At 29.4% G+C, this 24,233-nt stretch overlaps 1 protein-coding gene across 5 annotated transcripts in view; it reads left to right on the top strand.

Moving 5' to 3' along the window:
- tna (Zinc finger MIZ domain-containing protein tonalli) overlaps positions 1-24,233 on the top strand; it is a 160,748-nt gene that overhangs the window by 92,023 nt on the left and 44,492 nt on the right. For all 5 annotated transcript variants that reach the window (XM_075378432.1, XM_075378412.1, XM_075378419.1 and 2 more), the window contains one exon: positions 19,489-19,669. In XM_075378432.1, the coding sequence (XP_075234547.1) occupies positions 19,489-19,669 (181 nt within the window). The remainder of the gene's footprint in view (positions 1-19,488; positions 19,670-24,233) is intronic.

Here is a 24,233-nt window from a genome sequence, read left to right as displayed (position 1 = left end):
AATAAAACAACGTTTAATTTTAATTTATGTTTTGTTATTACTTTTAAGGGATATATTTCTAGGAATTTAGTGCGATAATAAGTTGTATTGATTCCGACTCTGGTTTATTCACATCTCTTCCCAGGTTAATGCCAATTTCCCCCTACTCTTGTTGTTACCAGTAGAAAGCGAGGACTTCTCGGTACACCGAGGCCACATGAGCAGTGTATGACTGGATTGAATACATGTCATTCTTTGTTGTTAACGTGTTCGTATGTAGGACAGATCATTTTATTCGTATGTTTTTTGGTATGGGAAAAAAATAGTATTGGTCATATACCTAAATAGGCTATATATATTACGTAATATATATATATATATATATATATATATATATATATATATTACGTAATATATATATATATATATATATATATATATATATTACGTAATATAGTTTTGTTATTCAAATTTATGTGCGTAGTATTAAAATAAAGTATATGTAATGAGAATCTAATTTTCAGTGAATAATTGTATCAAATAGTGCACCTTCAAAGAACAAAACACATTTATAGTTACAATAATTAATATCTTTTTTCATCACTTATTATTATAGTTACTAAAATTTGTAGGTAATTTATACAAGTTGAAGACATAATCGAGAAGATGATGTAAAATGATGATATATGTATATTTTTTTCCCTTTCTACTAAACATAGAACAACTCTTTATTTCTTTTTGATGTGTGTGCGAGTGCGGATGCGGGAACGCTTGTGTATAAAAAATAAAGTAATCGTTTAGTTGAAAGATACGCTTATGAGCTGTGAGAATATTATTGTATTGTTCGCGGATGGACAGGGGGTTGAAAGAAGAGCGTTGGTGATGGGTGAACAGTGGCTGTATGTGAGGGAGGAGAACGTTACTCCAATATTGATTTTCTTTGTGAGAAGGTTGATGGCAGCAACTGGTTCAGTGGGCCGGGGGTAGAAGAAAGGGAAAGCTTCCCCTCCCGTTTATTCGACCCATGAATCCCTTTTCACCCCAGAGTTTACTGCATTTGGTAATTGCATTAAGCTTTGGTGCTTCTGTATACGGAGAACTGCCTAGCTTCTCGTCTTGTTTCCGTTTCATTCCTTGATATCTACCATGTCCTTCTTTTTTGGTCGTTTTTTCTCTCAAAACGACATTCTTGATTCGGCATATATCGCAAGTATTGTGTTTTCTGCTGGTAGCTAGTTAACTGCAGAAAATAATTTCCTATATATGATTTTTTCTTTGCGAGGTGTTAAAATATGTTTCTTTTTTAATTTCATAGTAGTACTGCTTAAAGAAATCTTTTACAGTAGCATAGGTAAAGTTAAATGAAGACTTACAGTTAAAAGCCTCTGTTGTATATTTTTACTCGCTACTTTTGTGTAGCGGAATGGAAGTAATTTTGTTGGGAGACGAATGGAAGGGAAATATGACCCAGTTAAAATATATCAATGTACAGGCGGTATTATCTGTGTTATTTAATTGTGTTATCCTGTATTATCTATGTTATCTTCTTATCTGTCATTTTTCTGTATAAAAAAGTGAAAACAAACAAGGGCTATATAATTTATTGGTAATTATTTTATTGGTGTTAGTAATGGTGGTAGTAATAATTGTTGTTTACTCTCTTAGAAGCAGTTGTGATTATCATACTTATTTTTTTATTCGTCTTAATAAAACATTTTCATTGCTAATTTTTATTTATACATAATTGCTTTATTTATGATGATTTCGTTGTTCCGATTAATTTCTAATAATAACAACATGAAAGTATTCCTCAGCTATCACGAATGTTTCTGAAAAGGTACTTTCATAGAATACCATGTAAATATCTTAAATTCTTCCCTTTTTTTGTTGTATGTGTATGTGTGTATATATATATCGGGTGCCCGAAAAAACTCCGGGTTTTCAAGAATGAATAGAGTTTTCAAGAGTGACAAAAGTTAACGTAAATGGTGTGAACAGCCTTTAGAAACCGGAAGCATTTTTAAAGATCACTCACCAGGTTGGCCTAAAACAATTGTTGAAAACAAAAAGAATTCGTCTTTCCAACAAAGTCCAAACTGTCTAAATCGTAATGTTACTCGTCAACTAAACATTCCTAAAAGCATCGTTCATGATTCTGTTCGCAAACGATTGAAACTTCATGTTTATAAAGTGCAGTACTTAATGAAATTAAACCTAACGATAAACCGCAAAGAGTTCAATTTCTACCATGTTAGCCTTAATTTATGTTAATGAACCCTACCTGCAATGCTTTATGCTTTCTTTTGAAACAGTATATTTCAGTCGTGAATCGCCATAATTATCCAGTACGGGGCTTATAAAATCCACACGAATTAAGGAATTGGTCCGCAACTGTCCAAAGTGAATGTCCGGTGTGGTATCTGCATAATCGAGTGATTGGGCCCGTTTTTCCACGAGCGATTTTACGACCGCAGTGAACTTGAAGATGTTAAAGAACTTTATGTTCCCCTGATTGAATATATGGAGGGCCTAATTTCCAATAGGATGGAGTCCCTCCACTTTACGCAGTTTTCGGACTGCGCTCAACGACAGGTTTGCAGAAGACCGGATAGACAGAGAAGGTTCCATCGCTTGGCCGCGGCAAAGTCCCAAATTGATGTTGATGAATTTTTTCTTTTGATACTACGTAAAAGACATCGTATACCAAGTAAAAATCCACTCGTTTGATCACCTGCGCCAAAAAATAAGAGGAAGCGATTCTTTCAGAAGGCTTGCCGGAGTGTGGATTGTGAAGATGGATTGTCGGTTTGACGTCTGCAGGGGTGAAAATGGTGCTCACATTAAGTTACACTAAGAAGTAAAAAAAAAAAAAAAACAACTTTAGACTTTGTAATTCTAAATGTAATAAATTAAATTAAATTTTAAACCGCGGTGCTTTTTCGGAAATCCGATATTTATATATATATTCTGTCTGTGTATGTGTTTTATAAATTTTTAGACCGTTAGGTTTTTTTTTAGATTTTTAGACTGTCAGGGTTTGTGTTTATTTTATTTTCTTGAGTTGTATATCAAATGAAATCACATAAAAAACAGTTCTTGTTTTGTTAATAAAAATTTATTTTAATTCAAGTTAACATATGACATATGCGTTGCAGGTTGCATTAAATCTGCTGATTTATATTCCCAGTTTTATTTTAGTAGAAGCAATTTATTATTTACAATATTAAAACTGCGGGTTTATAAATTCTGTCTGTGAACATTATTTTGTAACTGCTATTTTTTTTTTACCTTCGGGACCACCATTAGGAATTGTTTCAGATGATGAGATGAATGGCAATTTTTGTATGTAGCGTGTGAAAATTCCATGCTTGACTGGGATCCGAACCCGGAACCTCCGGAATAAAGGCCGAGATGCTACCACTCGCGCCACGGAGGACGGCAGCTGCTGTTTATTTAATCGTTATCTATGTCACTCGCTTCCTTTCTTGTAGTCTCATGAAAAATCATTTGATTTATCGATTTGCATGATGATAACTGTGAAAAGAGATTTGTCTCGGTAAAATTATTTACCTTGAGTGATTTCTGATATCCCATCCAGCATTTTTCATTATATATTTTATATCTCCTTCATTGCTCTTTATGAAAGGTTTTCTCCATGTTATAATGTCAGTTCCTTTAAGCCGTTTTAATTATTATTTTGAAATTAATTATGTATTTACAATTATACATTTACCGATTTTGAACTTAATGAAAGTTATACTATATATAATTTTTTGAATTGTACGAATACCTTTATGCAACGTGTTTTTACAAACAGCGAAGTAAGGCGTGAGTATATTAAGATTAATAGCATATAATATTTATTCTACTGTTTATCTGGATCGTGTTACTGAATATTACGTGTCGATATAACGCTGAACGATCGAAAAAATATAGAATTATTCATTAAATGAACATTAATGGACCTCTGTATAAAACTGGGTGCAAATTTTTAAAGGTAACGGTCGTAAAAGTTCACGTCGTGATAATTACGCTGACAACAAATAGAATCTGGGTTGATTTAGTGAAACGTTTTTTGATGTCATTATTGCATCCTCTTCTGTTCTCGGAAAAGGCGAGCTTTTAAAATAGAATATTTTATACAGATACTTGTGGAATCGGGTTGGGGGATGTAGAGGGAGCGCACAATAGCGGAAGGGTTGTGAATGATGAATTGTATGATCGAAGCTGTACTCCTTCCTCTCCTGATTATTAGTCCCTCTCTGTCACTCTTTCTCTTGTTCTATTCTTTGTATTGAAAGTACAATCGGGAATAGGGAGAGGGAAACTGAAAACACAATGAAGCGAGTTTTTATGCCCCGTGTTTGCAGAAGTTTACAGTTACAGACATTGCAGGAGGTAACTGATGTAGCTTTGAGCTACCTCAGGATGACTTGCGCCTCGTAATGCTTGGTGCTGCATTTTCTAGGGTTCAGGTGTAGAATAAATAATGTATTAACGCGGTATAAAAATTACTGCGTACAGTTTACGCGCTGTGCTCGTTAGTACAAGTTTATTTCCAAGAGAGAGATAAAGAAACCTGTCATATGCAGCCTTATTTCTTTGATTAAAAAATAAAATTACTGTTGTTGTAATCTACTGTTTACAAACCTTATATTACAATTTGTTTATTTAGAAACCTTGTCTTTAGACGGTTTTTTAAACGGGTTAGTGTGGTTATTATACTGCTGTGTACAATTTGTATGAACCGATTAATTTTTGGAGATTTAAAAATACGGTTTTTTATTATAATATAATGATAATCATGATCTGAGTAAATTTGCTCAAAGCAAACGTTGGCCGCAAACATTAAAAAAAAAAACTTTTTACATGTCGACTCAGTGAAATATATTACAAATAATAAAACCAGAAACGAAAATTTTATGTTCTAGTAAAAAATTAATTTTTAATTACATTCTGTTTGAGTGATTAATTTGAAATTTTTCATATTTTTCTAAAAAAATCTATTTTACTATTATTTTATTTATAAATTTCGTAATTTTTTAGTAGTCATTTTAGTGTTGTATTGTACAAATTTATTTTTTCTTAAATTTGATCAGCGATTTTTATATGACGGGTTACTTATTTGCCAAGGAAGATAACAGAAGGTTTAATGGATTGATTTAATGAAACTTTTTCGTTTACCAAAATTTAATTTTTCTCTTAAGTTCGTAATAATGGTGTTCTACAATCCCGATCCGAACATAAGTTATCTATATCGTTACTGTAATAACAATTTAAAAGTATAAAATTGAAATATATTACGGTATGAACGTTGTTAAATCATCATACTGCAGACCTAATAAGCATTTTGCTTTTCAGTTTTAATCTTGATATGTTCCGATAGCCTTTCGAATTTCCAAGTTAAAGAAAGCCGATTCGCCAACAAAGAATAACCGAATAGTAATGGGATACTTAAAACTAGACTTGCATGCTTAGATAAAACTATCCGCAAGGCTCAGCTTCTGCTTAAATAAAAATTATTTTTTAAGGGTGAGAGAGATATCCTAATCTGTATTAAGTATGAGTTGAGGTGATTCTAAAATTCTTTTTGCTTTGAGCTCTATAGACTGCGATAAGAAGTATATCGTACAAAACATAGAATCGAACATGTAACTTTTATCAATTTTATCACGGAATATAACAATTGTTGAGTACTTGATAAGCATTGTCATCGATCGGGTTTTTATTGCGATGATGGTAATTTGTGTTCAAATCGAATTAAAGCTAAATTTAATTGTATTCTGCTGCTCGTGTAAACTAATTGCCTTTTTATAAATATTACAATTTTAGATTAAAGAGTCCGACGAAGAAATCTTTACTTCCCAAAATTAGATACGTGCTCTATCGAGTATGAAATACAGTGTATTTTGTTACGACATTCTTAGGAAGAATTGTAACAGATATACAATAGACGTATATGAATTTATTTGAATTTTCTTAACTTAGTACGGGTTCTCGTTTCTTATTTATACTATAATTTTTTATTTATTTGACTGATAATTCTTGATTATTATAAAATTATTCTTGATGATAAAATGATAAAATACTACGTTTTAATTTTTAGAAAGTATTTGAAACAGAGATATCTTTACTCATTGTATCTTTCATTGACTTTCATCTTTAATATCGTTTATGTATGTTAAAATATATTAATGCTATGCGAAACCGAATTAAATCTGAAAAATAGAAAAAAAATGACGCGAGGCGAAAAAGTTGGTTCTAATGGAAGCCTATAATTCGGAACCAAACGGGTGTAGTGTTTGTTTTTAGTTACTTTATAATGAATGTGTTTGACTCGCAGCAGGTGGTATACAAGGCGGTTTACTTATTATTGAAGATGTAAAACCGGTAATAAATCTTTGCTCACCTTTTGAGTCGGTTTCAACCCTTACATCATCAGGTATTGATTATTGTAAAATTGTCGCTTAAATGTAGAAGGGGCTATCCCCTATTGATCGGACAAAATATTTTCGTTCGTCAAACATGAACAGGGGGTAGGTTAGGGGTGTTCGACTGACAATGAGCTGGCGTGCTGAGGGTAGCTTTTGTCTGCGGGTAGAACTGTTATGGTAGCTCTGTTTTTCCCAGTCCTGCTAACAGTAGCGGGCAAAAGCGTGAGACTGACTGCTGTCCCCTAATCTCTAAATTCCACTTCCTATGCTAACGGGCACCTTTTGACTTTAAGCGACATTACCTGACAAAAAATAAAAGCTCTTATAATTTTCTGTTGTTTTTTTATCGTAATAGATTATAAAATGAATACTCTCCGAACTATTGTTTAACAAATTTTTATTATGATAATAAATAAATTATAGTTGTTAATGTGACTCGGTAAATGCTTTAACGCTTTTTTTACTAATACGTCTTTGAATAATGTTTACTCGGATAAATGTAACCTGATTACAAGAAATACCTAATGTAGGTGTGTTATATAAAACTGAACTTTTTGTCGAGAAACACAATTCAGAAGGAATGTGTTTTTTTAACGATCGAGGTATCTTGTTTCAGAAGTATATATACACATTGAAAAACATGGTAAGGCGTAATACAACAGGAGAATTCTGATGTATTCTAACAGAAATCTCTTGGTTTTCTTTTTACCTTCTAATTGTTGGATTGGACTTTACGTACTTCGATTACAAAAGAAAATTTTATTGTCTTCTTCTACTAAATTTGTTTGAAGAAAATTTACATTAGCTAATCGGCAATTTCACTCGAAGATTTTTATCGTTTCATTATAATTAGTGTTCCGAATGGAACTCTAACAACCAATAATGGTTTTTATTGGAAAATACTTACGTTCAACTATTTCGAGTTACCCTACTTTAAAGTGCGGCAAAATGAAACTTTTATTTTAAATCTGTAATAAGCAGTTTTCGATGACAAAGTTATTATATGCAAATGTACAGTGTATGAACATTTACTGTGCACTGAATATTATTACGTTTCAGTACATTTAAATAAGCCTTTCAAATTGCATTGAAATTAAACACTTAAATAAAACTGAAACATTTACACCGCACAGTAACTTTTTGAATGGTTGCTGCGTGCGTATGTGCTCCCATCTGCTTTATTAGTTCGTTATTACCTGTTCTTACTGGACTGTGTGAAAAGTTTATTACGAATTTATCACTAAATCATTAATGTAGTAATTAATTACTAAATTACTGAAATATTTTGTTTTTTTATTTTAAAAAACAAATTCCTTCTCTTAAATTCAATCCGCCATAAATGGTGAAGGACTCACCTTTTTCCCGGTTATAATTCGTGAATACATGAATACATAAAATACAAGAATACATGAATTTTTACTTCTAGTTTTCATACATACCTGAATTTCTGTTTTTATATTTCATTCTAAGGTATACATATATGCAGCGCATGTATGTCTGTGTGTAAAACAACCGTTGTATCGATCGAGTGAAAAATGTAGGGAATGAAAGCTAGCAGTTAATGTTTGTTGTTCGATGTTGTGAACTGAGAACTAAGGGTTGTAAAACCGGTGGGCGATTGCTGGTTGGCAATGGGTGAGCAAGAGGGGGGAGCACGATTTCCTTTATATTATGTGAATTGTTAGTCCTTATTTTATTGGGATTTTTATTAATCGTGTCATTTCTACATCATTAGCTTGTATACCTTCAACGTATCAGTACTTCAGAATGTTATTGGTTGGAAGTCACTTCTGATTCGTATAATGAGTATTGGATACGTACTATGTCGGTTCAACGACGCATAAAATCGTATATTAAATGCTATAATATTGTTTAAGTTTCTTTAAAACATATTTTTTTACGCGAACAACATATTCATAATTAATATTTTTAATTTTATTATTAAAGTTTCGCGACTTTGATCTTTCTCAGTAAACAAAATAAAAATGTTGGCAAAACGAAATAAAAAGATAACGGAAGTAGAAAATTGAAATTTGTTTCGTGCAAACCATATTCTATATAATAACTGAAAGGCAGTTCAGAATATCAGATCATAAACCTTTGTTGATAACACTGCTAATCAAAAGCACGTCCGTGCTCTTGGACGGCTGCTTGCTTGCCAGTCTCAATAACCTTTATCTAAACTTTTTTTTTTGTTATTTGTATATACTTTACTATTTGTTTTTACTTTACTATAGTTTTTACTTGGGTAGAAATATTGTCCAAATATTGTTTATCAATATTATTTTACACAATTTTTAATGATTTCAATGATTACGTTAAATATTATTTTATTTTGATTAATATAATTTGTTTTTTCGTTATTTATCAGAATCCATTAGTCATTATTATCTCGTTTATGTAAATTTTATTTGAAGAAATTATTAATTCAGGGTTAATAAATACATTTATTTAAATTGAATAACTTTAACATTACTATAAACTTTCAAAAATCATTTATATAAATTTGAAATTTTACAGAAAGTTCCGATTTTTTATTCGAAAGTAGTTTTAATTGTTTTAGGCATTAGAAGTTTAATATCTAATAAAATGTATTTTTTTATATATAAAATAACTTCTTTTTGTTGTTTCAATTTTTTGAAATAACGAGAATCTTTAATTATTACGTTTGAAAGAGAAACAAATTTTATTCTAAAACTTCAACTTTTTTACGACAGTTATTTAATTTACTAATTTATTTTCTGAAGAGACTTTTTCAGTGAAAATTTCAAGGTTGTTTTTCCATTATTTCCTCTTTTGTTTTTGAAAACTAAAATTAAATTATTTTTATCGTCAGTGGTTTTTATTATGACAAGTGTTGTGAAGATGAAGAAGATTTAAATATAATAGCTTTTATTTATATTTATTATTATTTTATTGACAGTATCGGGTTGATTGTTTTAAATTTAATTGTTTTACGTTTCATTAAAATTCAGAAATAAATAGTACCGAAGAAGAGAAAGGCAATGGCTTTATAATAATACGTCGTTGAAATTTAAAGCATCTAAAATACAAATATATAAGTATAGGAGAGAATTATTTTTACGGCATTTTCTTCTTTGGTGAATCTGTCTTCGTCAATTTTCAACTGAACGTTGGCTATTTTTCTCATCCTCGAGCATCTTCATTTATTTCCTTATTGTTTCTTCCTTTCCAAAGGTCAGCATCTTAATCCTTTTTCTTCCTCTTTCTTTCATTTCTTCCATTTCTCTTATGTAATGTTTCACTGAAAACGATTTCTGCGTAGGTTGTGTCTCAATTTAAAAAAAAAAAAAAAATAGATCGGATTATTATCTGTGATTGCTTTTTTTTTCTTGATGATATTGCTACATAAGCTTGAAGCTTGTGCGTGGGGTATGGAAATACAATTTTGTAGGTATGAAAAAACCATGCCTGACCGGGATCTCCGGATGAAAGGCCGGAGACTCTACCGCTCCGCTACTGAGATCGGAATTTTATATTAAAATCTGCAATACTAACTAAGAAAAACATTTCAACCAATTAATTATTCGTTTTGTAATTTAATGAATTATACGAGTATAAATAATTGTGATTGGGATTAAAATGTTTCCAATTTACAGTTAATGAGAATGCTAGCATCTAATTTAATTATTTTAGTACTAATGATAATAACACCGCACAAAAAATATTTTCATATATCTAATTGGCAAAATATATTTAGAAAATCTAATGTTCCCAGTCTATTTCTGTTGAACTAAGTGCAGAACTAAGCCGATCAACTTACTTTGGATCCGACTTAAAATTTTTTTTTATTAATTAGTATATTTTTAAATTAAAACTTTTTATTTATTTATAGTATCTTCATTTTTGTTTAAAAGAAAAGGTCAAGAAAGAAAGAAAATGAGTGCAGTATAAAAGAATTAAATAAACTTTCTTAAAAAAAATTAACACTGTTTATGTTTTATGATTTATTTTTATAGTTGCTTGAATTCATTGAAAAATATTCTCGGTTTTTAATATTAAGTTAATTTTAAACCAGCGTAATTTGTTCGTTTTTTAACTTTATTGTAGTGGGTACATTTCTACCGAACGAGTATTTATATATTTAAAAAAATATAAGTAGTATTATATGCTGGAGATATGAATTGAAATGTACGAAATTATATAAATTTTACTTTACACAAATTTCGGTGTGATATATTATTCATTATAGCTGTTATAGTCGGTTCCTTTCCATTTCAGAACATTCTGTGCCGGATTTGCAGAATGCATTCATCGACCTAATGAATAAGTGAAAAATCATTATGTAATTATTAATTTTTTTAAACCTCCGAAAATATGGTCCGAATTATTATTATTCATAACTTATCGTATGATAATCTTATCTTGTATATTTAATGTGCAAATAAATTTATTTTCCTATTTTCAAGCAGTTCATTATCATATACAAATAACTTATTTTTACGGTGATATTAATTTGTGCGTTTATTTATTGAATCTAAGTAATTGTAATTCGATGTTGGAGTAGATTCTCTTGCTGAAGAATTTACCACGCTAGAACTGAATTGCGGCTTTATATTATCTGTTACATTTTCCTTATGACGTAGGTGCGTGAAATTTATCCTTAGTAGTAGCGGTACTGTTCAGAGTTGGTTTATGTATAGTTCCCTATGCAGTCAATCCATGTAGTGAATAGAATGGTGTTACCGTACTTTACAGGGCTAATGAATATCACTATCATTTCAGTGGGTTTGGCATGCTTACATTCAGCTCAGTAAGGAATGCAACAGGGAACCGCTTCATTCTTCACTGTACGTAGTAACTCCAGCGCGGGGTGTTTGTTATTAGGATTTTTTATGCTATTTGTGAGAGCGATTTTGTTTCCCGAAGGTCGCGCGTATTGCTATTACGGTTATGCCATCTAACATATATACCTCTAGAATTGAATAATTACTAATCTTACTTTTTGTTTTTAGATTTAAATATTATTGCTTATGTTTTTTTTCTTATCTCGGGTCGATTTTCTGTTCAGTAGTTATTGTGTTGTTTTGTTGAAGATAAACCTGATCTGGAAGTTTTAATTGGAATGTTTATTAAAATAAGGGAATATCACATTAAAAACAGGTGGGAATACATTGCTTTCACTCGTATTTTCAGGATATCTCCTGCTTCAGAAAGTGGAAAGATATAACTGTTTATTTTCTGGACTGTAGTACGTAAGTGCAGATCTCGGTAAATAGAACTAATAACGGCAAATTTATATTTGCTTCGACAACGAGGCGGTCGGTACTGTCTTGTTACTAGAGAATGCTAACGATTTTATTGCAATCTATCAGAAATGTTACAGCTCATTAAAGTAAACTATATTTGCTACTAAATGTAGTACGTGTCTATATTTTACGTCTTGTAAAATATACTCTACGCATTAAATAATGAAGGTATAAGTGTAATGCAAGATGATCAATTTTGTCGTGTCCACTTTTCCCTTCAGATATATTATTTATTATAAGATGATGTACGCTTCTGTAATAGAAAGCTATCTGATATAATCTTGGTGGTATTGCCTACGATTTTTATAGAACTTATGATAGTAATTAAGTAAGGTTGAAAGAAGCCTTCGGGCCGATTAATTTTGCAAACTCTATTGTAAGCCCTACATCGGGAAACATCTTCAAAGTTTAAATATCTATGTTTCCGGAGCGTTCTTTAATATTTTATATATAAGCGAATTTTATCTGGTACCGATAAAAACCAGTGCTGCTGCTAAAATAAAACTCCTGAAACATTTTTACAAATTAAAGAAATTAAAAATTTGTTGAAACTTTCAGTACTTTAGTTAAGATGTTTAGTGTTCGTTCAGTTAAAAAATAAATTCAATAATGAAATGAATTGATATGCTTAACTGAGAGTGAAACGTAAGTAATAAAAAAGATAACTCTCGATTTTTTATCGTCATTATGAAGAAAATATTAAGAATTAAGTATAATTCATAGGAAAATATTTAGTATTTTGACTATAATTTATCATTATACTTTTAATGTTTTCATCTATAGCTGTAGCTGTAAATTTCAATTACAATTACAATTAAATCCAGTGTTTGGAATATTTGGTGATTATTATACAATTAAGTGTTACGATTTTTGAGTTATTTACAGTGATGATAGATTTTCTTTATCCTTGTTTTCATTTGCGTTTACAGATTTAATTTTGTTATCTTTGTTATTTGCTTTGCTATTAAGTTATTCGGTGTATATTTAATACCATTACTTACTACGTCTTTGTTACTTATTAATCTTTTTGTTCTAAAGAATAACGGACGATCGTTTTTCGATTTAAATGGAAGATGACTATGAAGTAGTGTTAACGTTTTTCATATTGTACGTGTTACCGTTTCTGCAACAACGAACAGAATTGAGTCTACTCCGGATCCTCAAATAAGTAATAGGGTTATAATCGCCATTTTGATGTTTGACTTGTACTACCTGCCCGTTTTTTGCCGTCGGTTCTAGTTCATTGTTTAAGACTATTATAAAAATATTCTTTAAGAATACAATCATGTTATGTAGTCGCAAGTTGTATCGTATTATAGAGAATTTGTCTGAAGTATGCAAACCCTAACATAATGTCGTGTTGTGGTCATTTGTATTTTCTTTTCGACTATTTATTTTTTGTTACAAAAAAATAAACTTTGTGTGTGGGCACGTATGTTAGGTTAGAGAGTTTCATGTTAAATATTGATTTTTGATATTAGATACTAGCATCTTGTAATATTACAATATTTTTAATTTTATAATTACGTAGCAGAGCATCCATTTATATGGCAATGCCAATGAATGTATTTTTGGTTCTTGTTAAATATTACTGAAATTTTACTTTTATTATAAAAAATATATACATAATACGTTTAAGGAGGTGAATGAATTAGGTTTTTTTGGCGTTTGATTATAATTTGACCATTGCTGTTGTTACAGTTCTCTTAGATAAAAGTAAATAATGGTATACTCCACTACGAGTATTAAAATTATATATTTAATTTCAATATAAAAAGTAATAGGTAAATTATTTTTGTAATTGTCTATAGTAAAAATGTATTACTCGATGCAATTTTTTTTAATTTATTTCGTGAGAACGTTTTACTAATTCTATTATATGTATTGGTGATAAGCTGCTATTGAAATGCGCGTGTAATTCTTTATATTTAATTTTTGTAAACTTGAATGTACTTTTAAGTTTATCAGTATGTGTTGCAAAATTATTCATTCGTAAAAAAATATATTACAGATTATATTTCATGGATTTTCGACAAATACTCTATAAAAAAACGACAGAAAGGAAAATAATGGTAAGTTGAATACTGAGATAGGAGGACATAATTAATCAGAATTGAAGAATTTTGTTATCTGGACAGTTAAAAATAAATAGACAATTTAAGAAGGCCATTAAAGAGATTAGTTTTGAAAGGCGGAATATTGATATTGATATTTGATATTAGAAAGAATTTCTTGAACCGTATTTTCAAGGAATGGCATTGTGTTGTGGATTGGGAGTTGTAGGATCTCAAGGGAATAGAACTCTTTGAAGTGTGTTAAGAAGAATGTTGAAATAGAGGATAACATAATTTGAAATTAAGAAATTCTGCTTCCCAGAATCCCTAAAATCGAATAGACAACGGGCTAAAAAAATAATTCTGTGGTAAATTGTAATCTGATGAGTTGGGTTGAATGTACGTATATTAAGGAACTCGGGTAATGTAATACATTAAAGGAAGAACCTGTACAGAATAAAAATTGTAGGATGATCGAAGCTTTGAAAGTAAAAACTAATAACGATTTAGAATGTGACAGATTAAAATTAGTGTATGTGTAGAATGTGTTGAAATTAGCGATAAAACAAAACAGCATAAGGTAAGAGAAAAATAGAAAGGATGGGGAAATACGTAGAAACAGGCCAAATGATTAATTAGAAAAACTTTGCCCTGAATTGTTAAGTAATGTAGATATTTTTATTAACCGTTATCTAAAATAGGAGGTAGCTGCTCTCAATTCGGTATGTTAGTTTTGTTACGCTGTAGCGTTATTTTTACCAAGCGGAAGTAGTTCTATAGTTCTTTTTTTACTTTAAAGAGGGTGGTTCTCTGGTAGTCTAGCTATACGTTTTTTATTTCCAGATAACTTGAAATATCTAATTTTGTTTATCGAAAATTATATTCCTACAAACTGTAGCGATTTAAAAAAATTATTTTTATGATAATTCTACGTCGGTTCATGCTCGATAGCAGCCCCATTACGTTGATTCTTTGGGACTCATTTTCTTTTTATCAAGACGCTAGTTTTTCGCTTTTGTGTTTCTTTTAAAAGTAATTATCTTGTGAAGTTGGTTTCATGAGGATCTCGTTTTATAGCCATACCAATATTTTAAAGGAAAGTAAAATAACATAAAAATCAACTTTAAGATGTACTGGTTGAACATGGATATACTAGGATGTTTATTAGTCAAAAGATAACGGGTACGAAAATTTTATAATGGTTGGTTTTTAAATGCTGTGAAGGTAAACTTAAATATCATTAATGTGTGTTTGTAACTCGTTTGAAATAAATATTGTTATTGATTAATAATAGATTATTTAAGTATTATAGAGTTTGATTATGCACAAAACAACTGATGAAATTATTCTTTAAATTTTGATTGTTCTTTGTTTTAAGTTAAGAGTGTAAGGATAATAAACGTAGTTCACTCGACTTTATTTACTATTTAAGTATTTAATTGTTAAAGTTTTCAGTGTAGATTTTATTGTAGGAAAAGTTACTGTTTCATTGCTGTAAAATTAATTTAATAAATACCAATTAAAATTCTGCAACCAATCAATTAATTGTACTGTTTTAATGCACGTGTAAATTATTTTCTGCTGAATGTTGTTTCATTTTATTATCTGTTGATATATTTTTATTGTAATTTTATAGATCGTTTATTGATTTATTACATTGGTAATCGGTAAAATAAATTTACATTATTTATTTAAAATTTAATTTCTTTTAATTTTAAAATAACTGTTTATTAAAAACTACTTAGTTATTTGAAGAGGAGTTTAACAACGAAACAGGTAACTTATTCAAGGCCTATGGATTCAGGGTAACATGATAAATGTATTATCACGCTTGCTCAATTTACCGACAATATAGGTTGTCTAAAAAAATGAGATTAAGTAATTTTTTAAGTAACGTTTAACAAACTGCAGACAATTACATTAAATTTATCCATTAAATATACAATTTTTTTATGATTTGTAGAACTGTTTTGCAACAGTCCTTTATTTCAAACATTTTCTATTAACAACTTTTAATCCTTTTTCATTATAAAGATATTTGTCTCACCTCTCCATTTGTCTATTTTTTAGTTCACATAAACATTCTGAAAGCAAATGATGTATTGTAAGAACATAATAATATCCAAGTGTTTTAAAAACCAACCAAAAAGTGTTTTGTATAATTGAATTTTTGACCGGTCCGTTTATTTAGTCATCATGCTCTAAAACAAAAACTTCGACACTTTCAAAAAATGTAATCCCTTAATTCAGATTCATTGATGTAAAATCATTTTGTGAGTTCGGTATGACAGAATAAGAATAAAGTAGTATCTTTATTAACATTTTATTTGATGTTTTGTTTACTCGGTTAAATTAATTCAGATTTTTTTTTTTTTGCTAGCCGTATCGTTAAAAGTTTATACAAGTTATCGGCTGAAATTTTTTTATCCGTGCTTTTGAATATTATAACACACTCAGATTTTTGACTGTTGATTTCGAAAATTGTATTATTTATTTTATTGTAATCAAAAATATAGGCCATTGAAATTCTTTTATCGTTCAGTTGCTTTTACCAAGTAATGGTAACTTTTTGACTTTGAATAATTTTAATCTCTTTGCTTTTTTTTAATGTCTGGATAAATTATTCTGCGAGATTTGTTCAATGTATCACAAAAGTTGGTTCTTTGGGATTGTTTTTTTCTTTAATTTTATCAGCTGACGTCTCATTGAAGATTTGTATTCAGTTGAATCTCAATACAAATCTGAAACTTTCAGCACTGCAACAGATCCAAAAATTTTGTGAATGTTTATTAATTACTCTTTTGTAAAGAGAGTGCCTGTATTTTTAAGGTTCGTTTTGTTCTTCTTAGAACTCCCTAAAACGTTAAAGTTTCATTTATTTAGATTTAATTATTTTCATTTCTATGTTTTTTTCCAACGTAACTGTATTTTATTTCCAACTTAGTGTATTTAGTACACTGACTTGTTATTTGTAAGAGTAAACTGTTAACTTTATTGAAAGCGTACAGTCTAGAGAATCAGAGATCACCCAGTATAAATCAGCCTTTCTAATACGATACTTTCACCGCCTTTTACTTACTAATAGCTCCAATTCATTCTTTGTATGAAAAGAAGTAGTTTCGTTTTAATCCTATCTACCTTATATTATGTAGTAAGTACTGACAACTTTTTACAGTTACACAAGCCTGTAAAAGCTTATTCCATTACTTCCTGTACTAACTTCATCTTCCTATTATGTTCCGTGATTGTTTACTGTCGGAACACTTCTTTGTATTGGAAATAGACATCTAATTCTTCTTTTATCATTATTCGAAATTGAGGATTCACTTTTCCCCGAAAGAGTGAATGCTGTATTAGTTTTGTTTTATTGTGTCTTTTGTTTCGTGTGATTTTTATTACAATAAATTCCAAGAGAATTTATTTTTTTATTATATGAATGCTTTTTTTTAGTTTTCATTATTTCAAATTAAAAGCTAAATAAATTCTGCATATCGTTTATTTTAGTTCCACTTTGAAATGAAATGCTAAAGTTTCTACTTTTTACTGTTTTAAGAAATTTCCTTAATGTTAAGGTAATTTCGTTAATTACGAGTAATTTTCCTTTAGGAATTTTACGGATTAATCATGTCTTAATGCCAGCCAGTTAATTTTACTTAGTCTTTAAGTGGCGTTGTGACCAATAGCTTGCATTATTCCGTGTTGGTTGTAAGTTTTAAAACTAATCTGCATTTATCCTTAAAATCGATGTACCAGTCGTACTCTCCACACCCCCCCCCCCCCCTCTCACTCGGTCTCTCTTTCTTTCTTTCTCGTATGGATTCCAACGTTTATTTTTTTTAACTGTTTTGTTAAATAGATAGTACCTAGTACCACTAAATATTTTTAGTGGTACTATCAATGAAATTCTGAAATACTGTGAGACATAAAATGATGTCTCATTGTAATGTCACGCCTCAATATTATTGTTTATTTTTTATTTTTTTATAAAATAACATATTATTTTAAAGATAAAATTCTGTATATTTTAGTGTTTTATGTATAACAGAAGCTTTTCTTTAAATTTGAAATTAAAGAAGGTTTTTTTTTTGAAAATCAGCAAATAAAAGCAAAATAAATATAATTGAAAAGTGATGTCATAAAATGTGATTAATTTTAGTTGTTTAGTGACACAGTTTAGTTAGGTTTTAATATCAAGGACTTTTAATAAATATTAAATTCAAGTTTTACTTTAAAAATCTCAATTCAAAGTATAATTATCAATAAAATGTGATTTTATTACAGAAGAGAGTGACTTTTAGTAATTTATGTTAAAAAAAGTATAGCAATTAATACAAATAGTATTCAAACGATTCTAGAGTTGTAGAAGTAAATAAATACAATCAGTTTTTAGCAACTGAAAGGTATTATAATTCAATTAAAATATGTTAAACATTCTGAGACATAGATTGGTACTTTGTTATCCACGGTTGACACAAATTGATGTCAGAGACACAAATTGATGTCTCAACTTTATTTTTGAATATTTCAAAAAGTAAAGTTGCAAAGTGAGATTGGTGTCAAAAATTAGTAATTGGTAACAGAAACCTTTATTGAAATTGAAAAAAATAAATGGCAGCACTGGTGGATATTTTTAGCAAAGTAAGTATAGAAGCCTTGAAAAAGTTGCATTTTCTAGTGTGGCAGTCGACCTGTTAAAACTTATTGATTAAAAAACGTAATGATTTAGTATTTATTCCCAAATCCTTCCCCTTCTCTCTCTGTGCTGGCTGATTTGCTTGCGTATATTATCTAATATACGATTTGTGTCGCTTTACGTCACTTGTTTGCATTTAACATTTAAAAATATTTTGAAAACAGAATTTATTTTTTATTTCCAAACGGAAATAGTGTGTATATAAATGCATATCAGATATTAGTATGTAACATGAAGTATCAGATCTAGTGTATACTTATTGCGATATTCTTTCAGCGTAAGATTTTTTTCATTTTTGTTACGCTGGATTAAATTAGTCTTAAGAATTATTTTATTGCATAAAGAATATTTTTATACTGATGTGATATAGTGTGATTTGGCTTTGTAATAGTTGGTTACATATTTGTATTAGTGAACGGTGCTCTTTTTTTAACAAAATTCAAAAACGCTACTTCATAACAGCTTTCCTCTGATTATTTTCTACTTTTAAGTATATTGTACAGCACAATTAATGCTTTACTAAAGATGAAATAAGGTATGTCCAAGCATTTTCACGAATTTTTTCCCTCTAAATTGTTTTAATTCTGATATCAATATAATTTGCAACAAGCATAATAGATCTTTTGCTTGCTACAAGTTATATTTAATTACAAGAATGAAAAATGTACTTAATCGTTATTTCTATTTCTGTAAATATGTGGGTGTTTTGTGTGTATGTGTGTGTTTTTTTTATGTATTTCGAAATAAAAACAAAACAGTATAATAACTTCCAGTGTAAATTGATGTATACTTATCGAATTTGTTACACTTATAGCATTACTATTAGTTTCGGTTCAGGCTTAATAAACCGTTTTTTGAATATTGGATTTATTCGTTGAATGTTAATTTTCCAAATTTAAGTTATCCTGAATATTTTTTTAAATTCTACATTCCTCAAATTATTTTCTTGTAAGATAACTACTGTTCCGCGTTTCGTATCGTGTTGTCATGCTGATGTTTATTGTTGTGGTAGTGTAATAAATAATGTCTTTATCTGATTTTTTTTTTTTTTTTTGCAGGAGTGGTGTGGGAGCGACGTATGGAGGGGGTGGGAGTAGTGGCATGAGCGGTGGTGAGGGGCAGTACCACCCCCCGGCGACGGCGCTCAGCGCGGCAGCGATGGTGGCAGCCGCAACAGCCACGGCCACTGCTACCGCCAGCGTGGTCGCTCTTCAAGAGCGTCAGGACCAGTTTTCCCAGGTCAGCAGCTAGGATAATCTGTTTACTTGATTATACGAGATTCTAATTAGATTTTAAATTGTGTGATAGATTTTAAACCGACGTTAAATCGATGAATTAATTTCCTCCTTCCATATTAAATGACAAAAATCATTCCGTGTACAGAGTTACTTTAGAATTAAATGACGATTATTTGGTTAAAAATCGTATAGTACGGTATTTAAATACGAATTTTCTGTGGTGTCATCTTTATTTTGCGCTCGGTTTGAATTAAACTGGATAGCGTTTTAGTCAGGAAAATACATAAAACCATAGAATTTTTATTTCCTTAGTACGTAAATATTCATTTAAGGCCGTTAATCTCACGATTTATTATTCTTTATTGGTTTATTTTTTCATCGATTGATAAAATAAAAAGTGTCAGATTATCTGGCTGTTGAGTGAAAATAATGTCATAAGAAAAATCCTCTTGGATTGTTCTTTTCACAGTTTGAAGATTCTTGTGTATAGAAATACCGAAATCTTGATTAAAAATCCTGTACGTATGTATGTATCGGTATCTATTTAGCGTTATATCTTTCGGATAGATTATGAAATAGAAACATTAAATCTAGTAGTTGTATACTTGTTTGTATACTACTAGTATACTAATAATATACTTCTACATATTACGAATTTGTTTTTTTTTTTAACTCGGCAGAGAGAGTGAGATATAGTTTTATTGGTATGAATTTTTTTTTACTTTGTCAGACAATTCCATTAAAAATAAAAATAGTAATAGTAAAAAAAAAAAATCACAAAAAAAGGAGCATCCCCTTAAAATGTATTGAAGTAATCATGACACTTAGAAGTTATTTTTTCATTACGGCGTGGAAGTTTTATATTACTTTTTTTAATTCAGGCATTATTATAGCGGGAATAGTTCTCGATCGTTACTACAGAGATGGGGGTAAATCTTTCATTTTTAAAAATAAATGATTGTGTAAATAATCCAGTATGTTGTTATAAGAGATGATTTATTTGCATTCGATGAACATTGGCGTCGGATTGAAGTTGTCAGATTTTTAGAATGTTTCATTGTTTATTATTACATATAGTCTTCCCTTCATTTAAGAAGTTAATAAAGATGATTTATTTGATTAAAAGAAATTTTCACTTTAGAGTAACATTTTACCACTTCCATTGTTAAGGATAGTTTAAAATCGTAAATAAATTCTAAGCTCTGTGAAAATGTTAAAGAGACTCGGTATATTAATAAACATTTTTTCAAATACACCGATTTTTAATTTTTTTCAAATGAATAGTCATTATTCGCTTAGTCGATGCTCATTATAACTATATTATAAATATAATATTATAAATATTTGTTACTTCTGAGTATATTTGACTGTTGAATTGAACATTCACGAAGTGAATATTGCGAAATTTATTTTTCCAGTTATTTTGAATGAGTAATTTTCAACATTTGTACCACTTCAGTTTTCGATACCCTTTATTTATATAATTGTTTACTGCGATTTATGTGAGAATATTAAATTGTAACGAAGAAAGAATAATAATTCATAAGCCTTAAACCAGTATTTCTTCTGCGATTTTTGTTCGTTTAACAAGTTAAAGGTTAAAGTAAAATATTACCATATTGTGGATAAAGATATTTATGTTCAAAAGTTGCGGTGGATTCTCCCGTTTAAGTCGATTGTAAATCCTACAACGGATAAATCTCAAATATTTTTGTTGTTATTTGTGATTGTCTCTTTCATTTCACACACAATATGATTAACCCTGTTCGTTATAATTTATTTAATTACCTTTTTTTTTTGCTACAATTTCCAACTTTAAGTCTTAATAAAATATAATTATTACCTTGAAGAGTTTTACTCTAAAAAGACTTTCTGGGTTTGGCCTTCTTATAAAAAAAGAAGAATATCTTAAAAAAGAAAAATATTAAAAAGAATTTTATTCTTTTAAATTTTTTTCAGAGTTAATATTACTGTAAAAAGACATTGTTACCGACTGACTATTCGTCGTTTGGCACCCGTTACAAGTTTAATTTTATTTCTATTTTACACAATCTAATTTTTATTAAGTATCTTCAAACGTTTTAAAAAATAACCAAGCATTTTCAGTTTTCCATCATGATATATTCTACAAAGTTAGAACTATATTCTGTTCGACATCTATATAAATGTATTATATATATATATATATATATATATATATATATATATATATATATATATATATAATACCATATTAATGATTATTTACCTTTATGGGCATTAACTTTGAATAGCTTATTTTACATTTTGTTGCCGATAGTTTGCACGTATTTAATATAGTTTTGTAAAGCTAAATTACCATTTATTGCTATGTAGATATTATTAGTATCGTGTATTATAAATATTTGTAATAACAGTTTTAACTACGGATGGCAACAGTATTTAGGTAGTCCTCTTTTTGTGAATATTTACTGAAATAATCAGTTAGCAGCTAATTACTTTTACCCGTGGTAAATTAGTTGAATAATTTTGTAAATTTATTACTTACATCATAATCTATTGAAAATGCTTTTTAGGTTTGTGTTAGAAACGACAGTCTGGCGAGAGATGCAAATTCACCAGGATTCCACCAAATCCCTCCCAGTCGTCTTGAAATACATGAAAAGAAAAAAAAAAATAGACGTGAAAAATGTTTTTAAAGAAAAATAATATATGAAAGATAGGAATAAAAATAATATGAATTAAACATATGATTCACTTTATATGAAGGTGCCGAGATATTTTCTGAACTGTGGCTCGGTTTTTTACGACGCCTCTTAGCAGTCCTTCGAATAATTTAAGGATTATGAATATGCTATTTGGGTTGGATTACTTCTAGGTAATCCGTTATGATTACCCCCATTGATTGGTGCAAATTATTATTTTTAAATGAAGACAAGACTAAAATAGTGAAGTTTGGTCTAAGAGAAACTCTAAATGATTAAACTGATGTAAAACGTTTAGGATTCCATTTGAATCAGACACAAACACATATTAAAAAAAGCGTGTAGAAAATTATCTAGAGCCAGATTCGTATTAAGAAAATTTAAGTCGTTTGAATCCAATGAAATTCTCTATTTGACTTAAGAGTTAAAGTTAACTTATTACCTAGTTAAGAGTTATACAAAATCTCTTTTTACACGATTTCAAACTATGACCGATTAATATTTATGTTGTACATATTAACCTATGTGTTAAACATAATTTATTTAGATAGATACCCCTTAAAGACAGATTTCTATCACTAGAATACCAGAAATAGACTGGTTATGGACAAAAATTATACTATCGCAGTGGGCAAGAAAAGTTGGTTTAATTATTAAATAAGCTTTTTCGGTAAACTCCCGTTGTAGACTAAGGTGATCTCGCACATCAAGTTTTAAATCCAACTGGACCTGTAGCTGATAGATAAACTATTTTACTTAGATTAGATTGTTCTCTATAACGGTTAAGAATACTTTGAAGCCATTATTAGTTTTGATTAAGAGGATTGAAAATTAAAGCGATATTGTTCTGTGTGCGTGTGTGTACGCTTGAATGTGTTTGTCAGTCTATAAATTACTTATTTTTTTGTAAATTAGAAAATTGTTAATGAATGATAGCTTTTAATTTTTATTGCGATTCTGTTTAATATTTCTAGCGTATGCTAAGTATACATTTATTCACTCCCACCGATACGTTGAACCATCTAGATGATATGGCTGTAAATTTTATCGCTTTGTTCTTTCATAATTCTAGGATTTTTATGCGGGATGAGCGATGCACTTATCTACCATTAAACTGTAATTTTTTATCATGATTTTTTTTTAATATTGTCTAAAAAAATGGTTTAAATTGTCGCTTTTTCTTTTATTACTGCGAATAAATTTATCTTAAAGAATAACTAGTAAAAATTAATATTTAAATTTATAAACGATTCGCTCTTGTATAGGTCGGTTTATTTATAGTAGATCTGTTTATTTACGTAGCCTGCCGCAGACCCAAAACGACCTTGCAATCTGACATACTTTATGAATGGTACCTTTCTGGATATATTTCATGAAATCTGTTGACGATATCTGTGTTTATTAAACTGTACAGGATTTTAATTTCTTTTGTTGTCCTGCTTTAAATTTATTAATAAAATAACTTTGAGAGTTGTCGCATTATTTAGCGCACCTTTGTAATGTTTATGTATGGGAAACACAGATGTAACTAACTATTACATCTATATTTGCAGTATAGTTATATTCTTTCTTCTTTCTGTTCATGCATGTTTGTTTGGAATGTAACGATAGGGGACGACATCCTTATTCTAAATAACGGTTACGTTGTGTGTTTTGTTCGGGTAATTTATTCTGCAGAGCTATTCTTCCCGTAGAATTTTTCTTTTAAAATTCACTCGCTTCCTTCATTAATACATTTTAAATGTAACTATTCTAAAGTTTTTCTGATTAAACTTATGAAAACGAATTTACTGCAATCCACTCGACATAAGTGGATTGTGATGGTTTACGGAAGTGTTCATTATTATCATTATCATTATTATTTAAATAATTTTACTTATA

Source organism: Lycorma delicatula, chromosome 1 (assembly GCF_047948215.1).
Source record: "Lycorma delicatula isolate Av1 chromosome 1, ASM4794821v1, whole genome shotgun sequence".
Lineage (NCBI taxonomy): Eukaryota > Metazoa > Arthropoda > Insecta > Hemiptera > Fulgoridae > Lycorma > Lycorma delicatula.
Note: the sequence above shows the minus strand (reverse complement) of the source record. Positions and strands in the feature narration are given on the sequence as shown.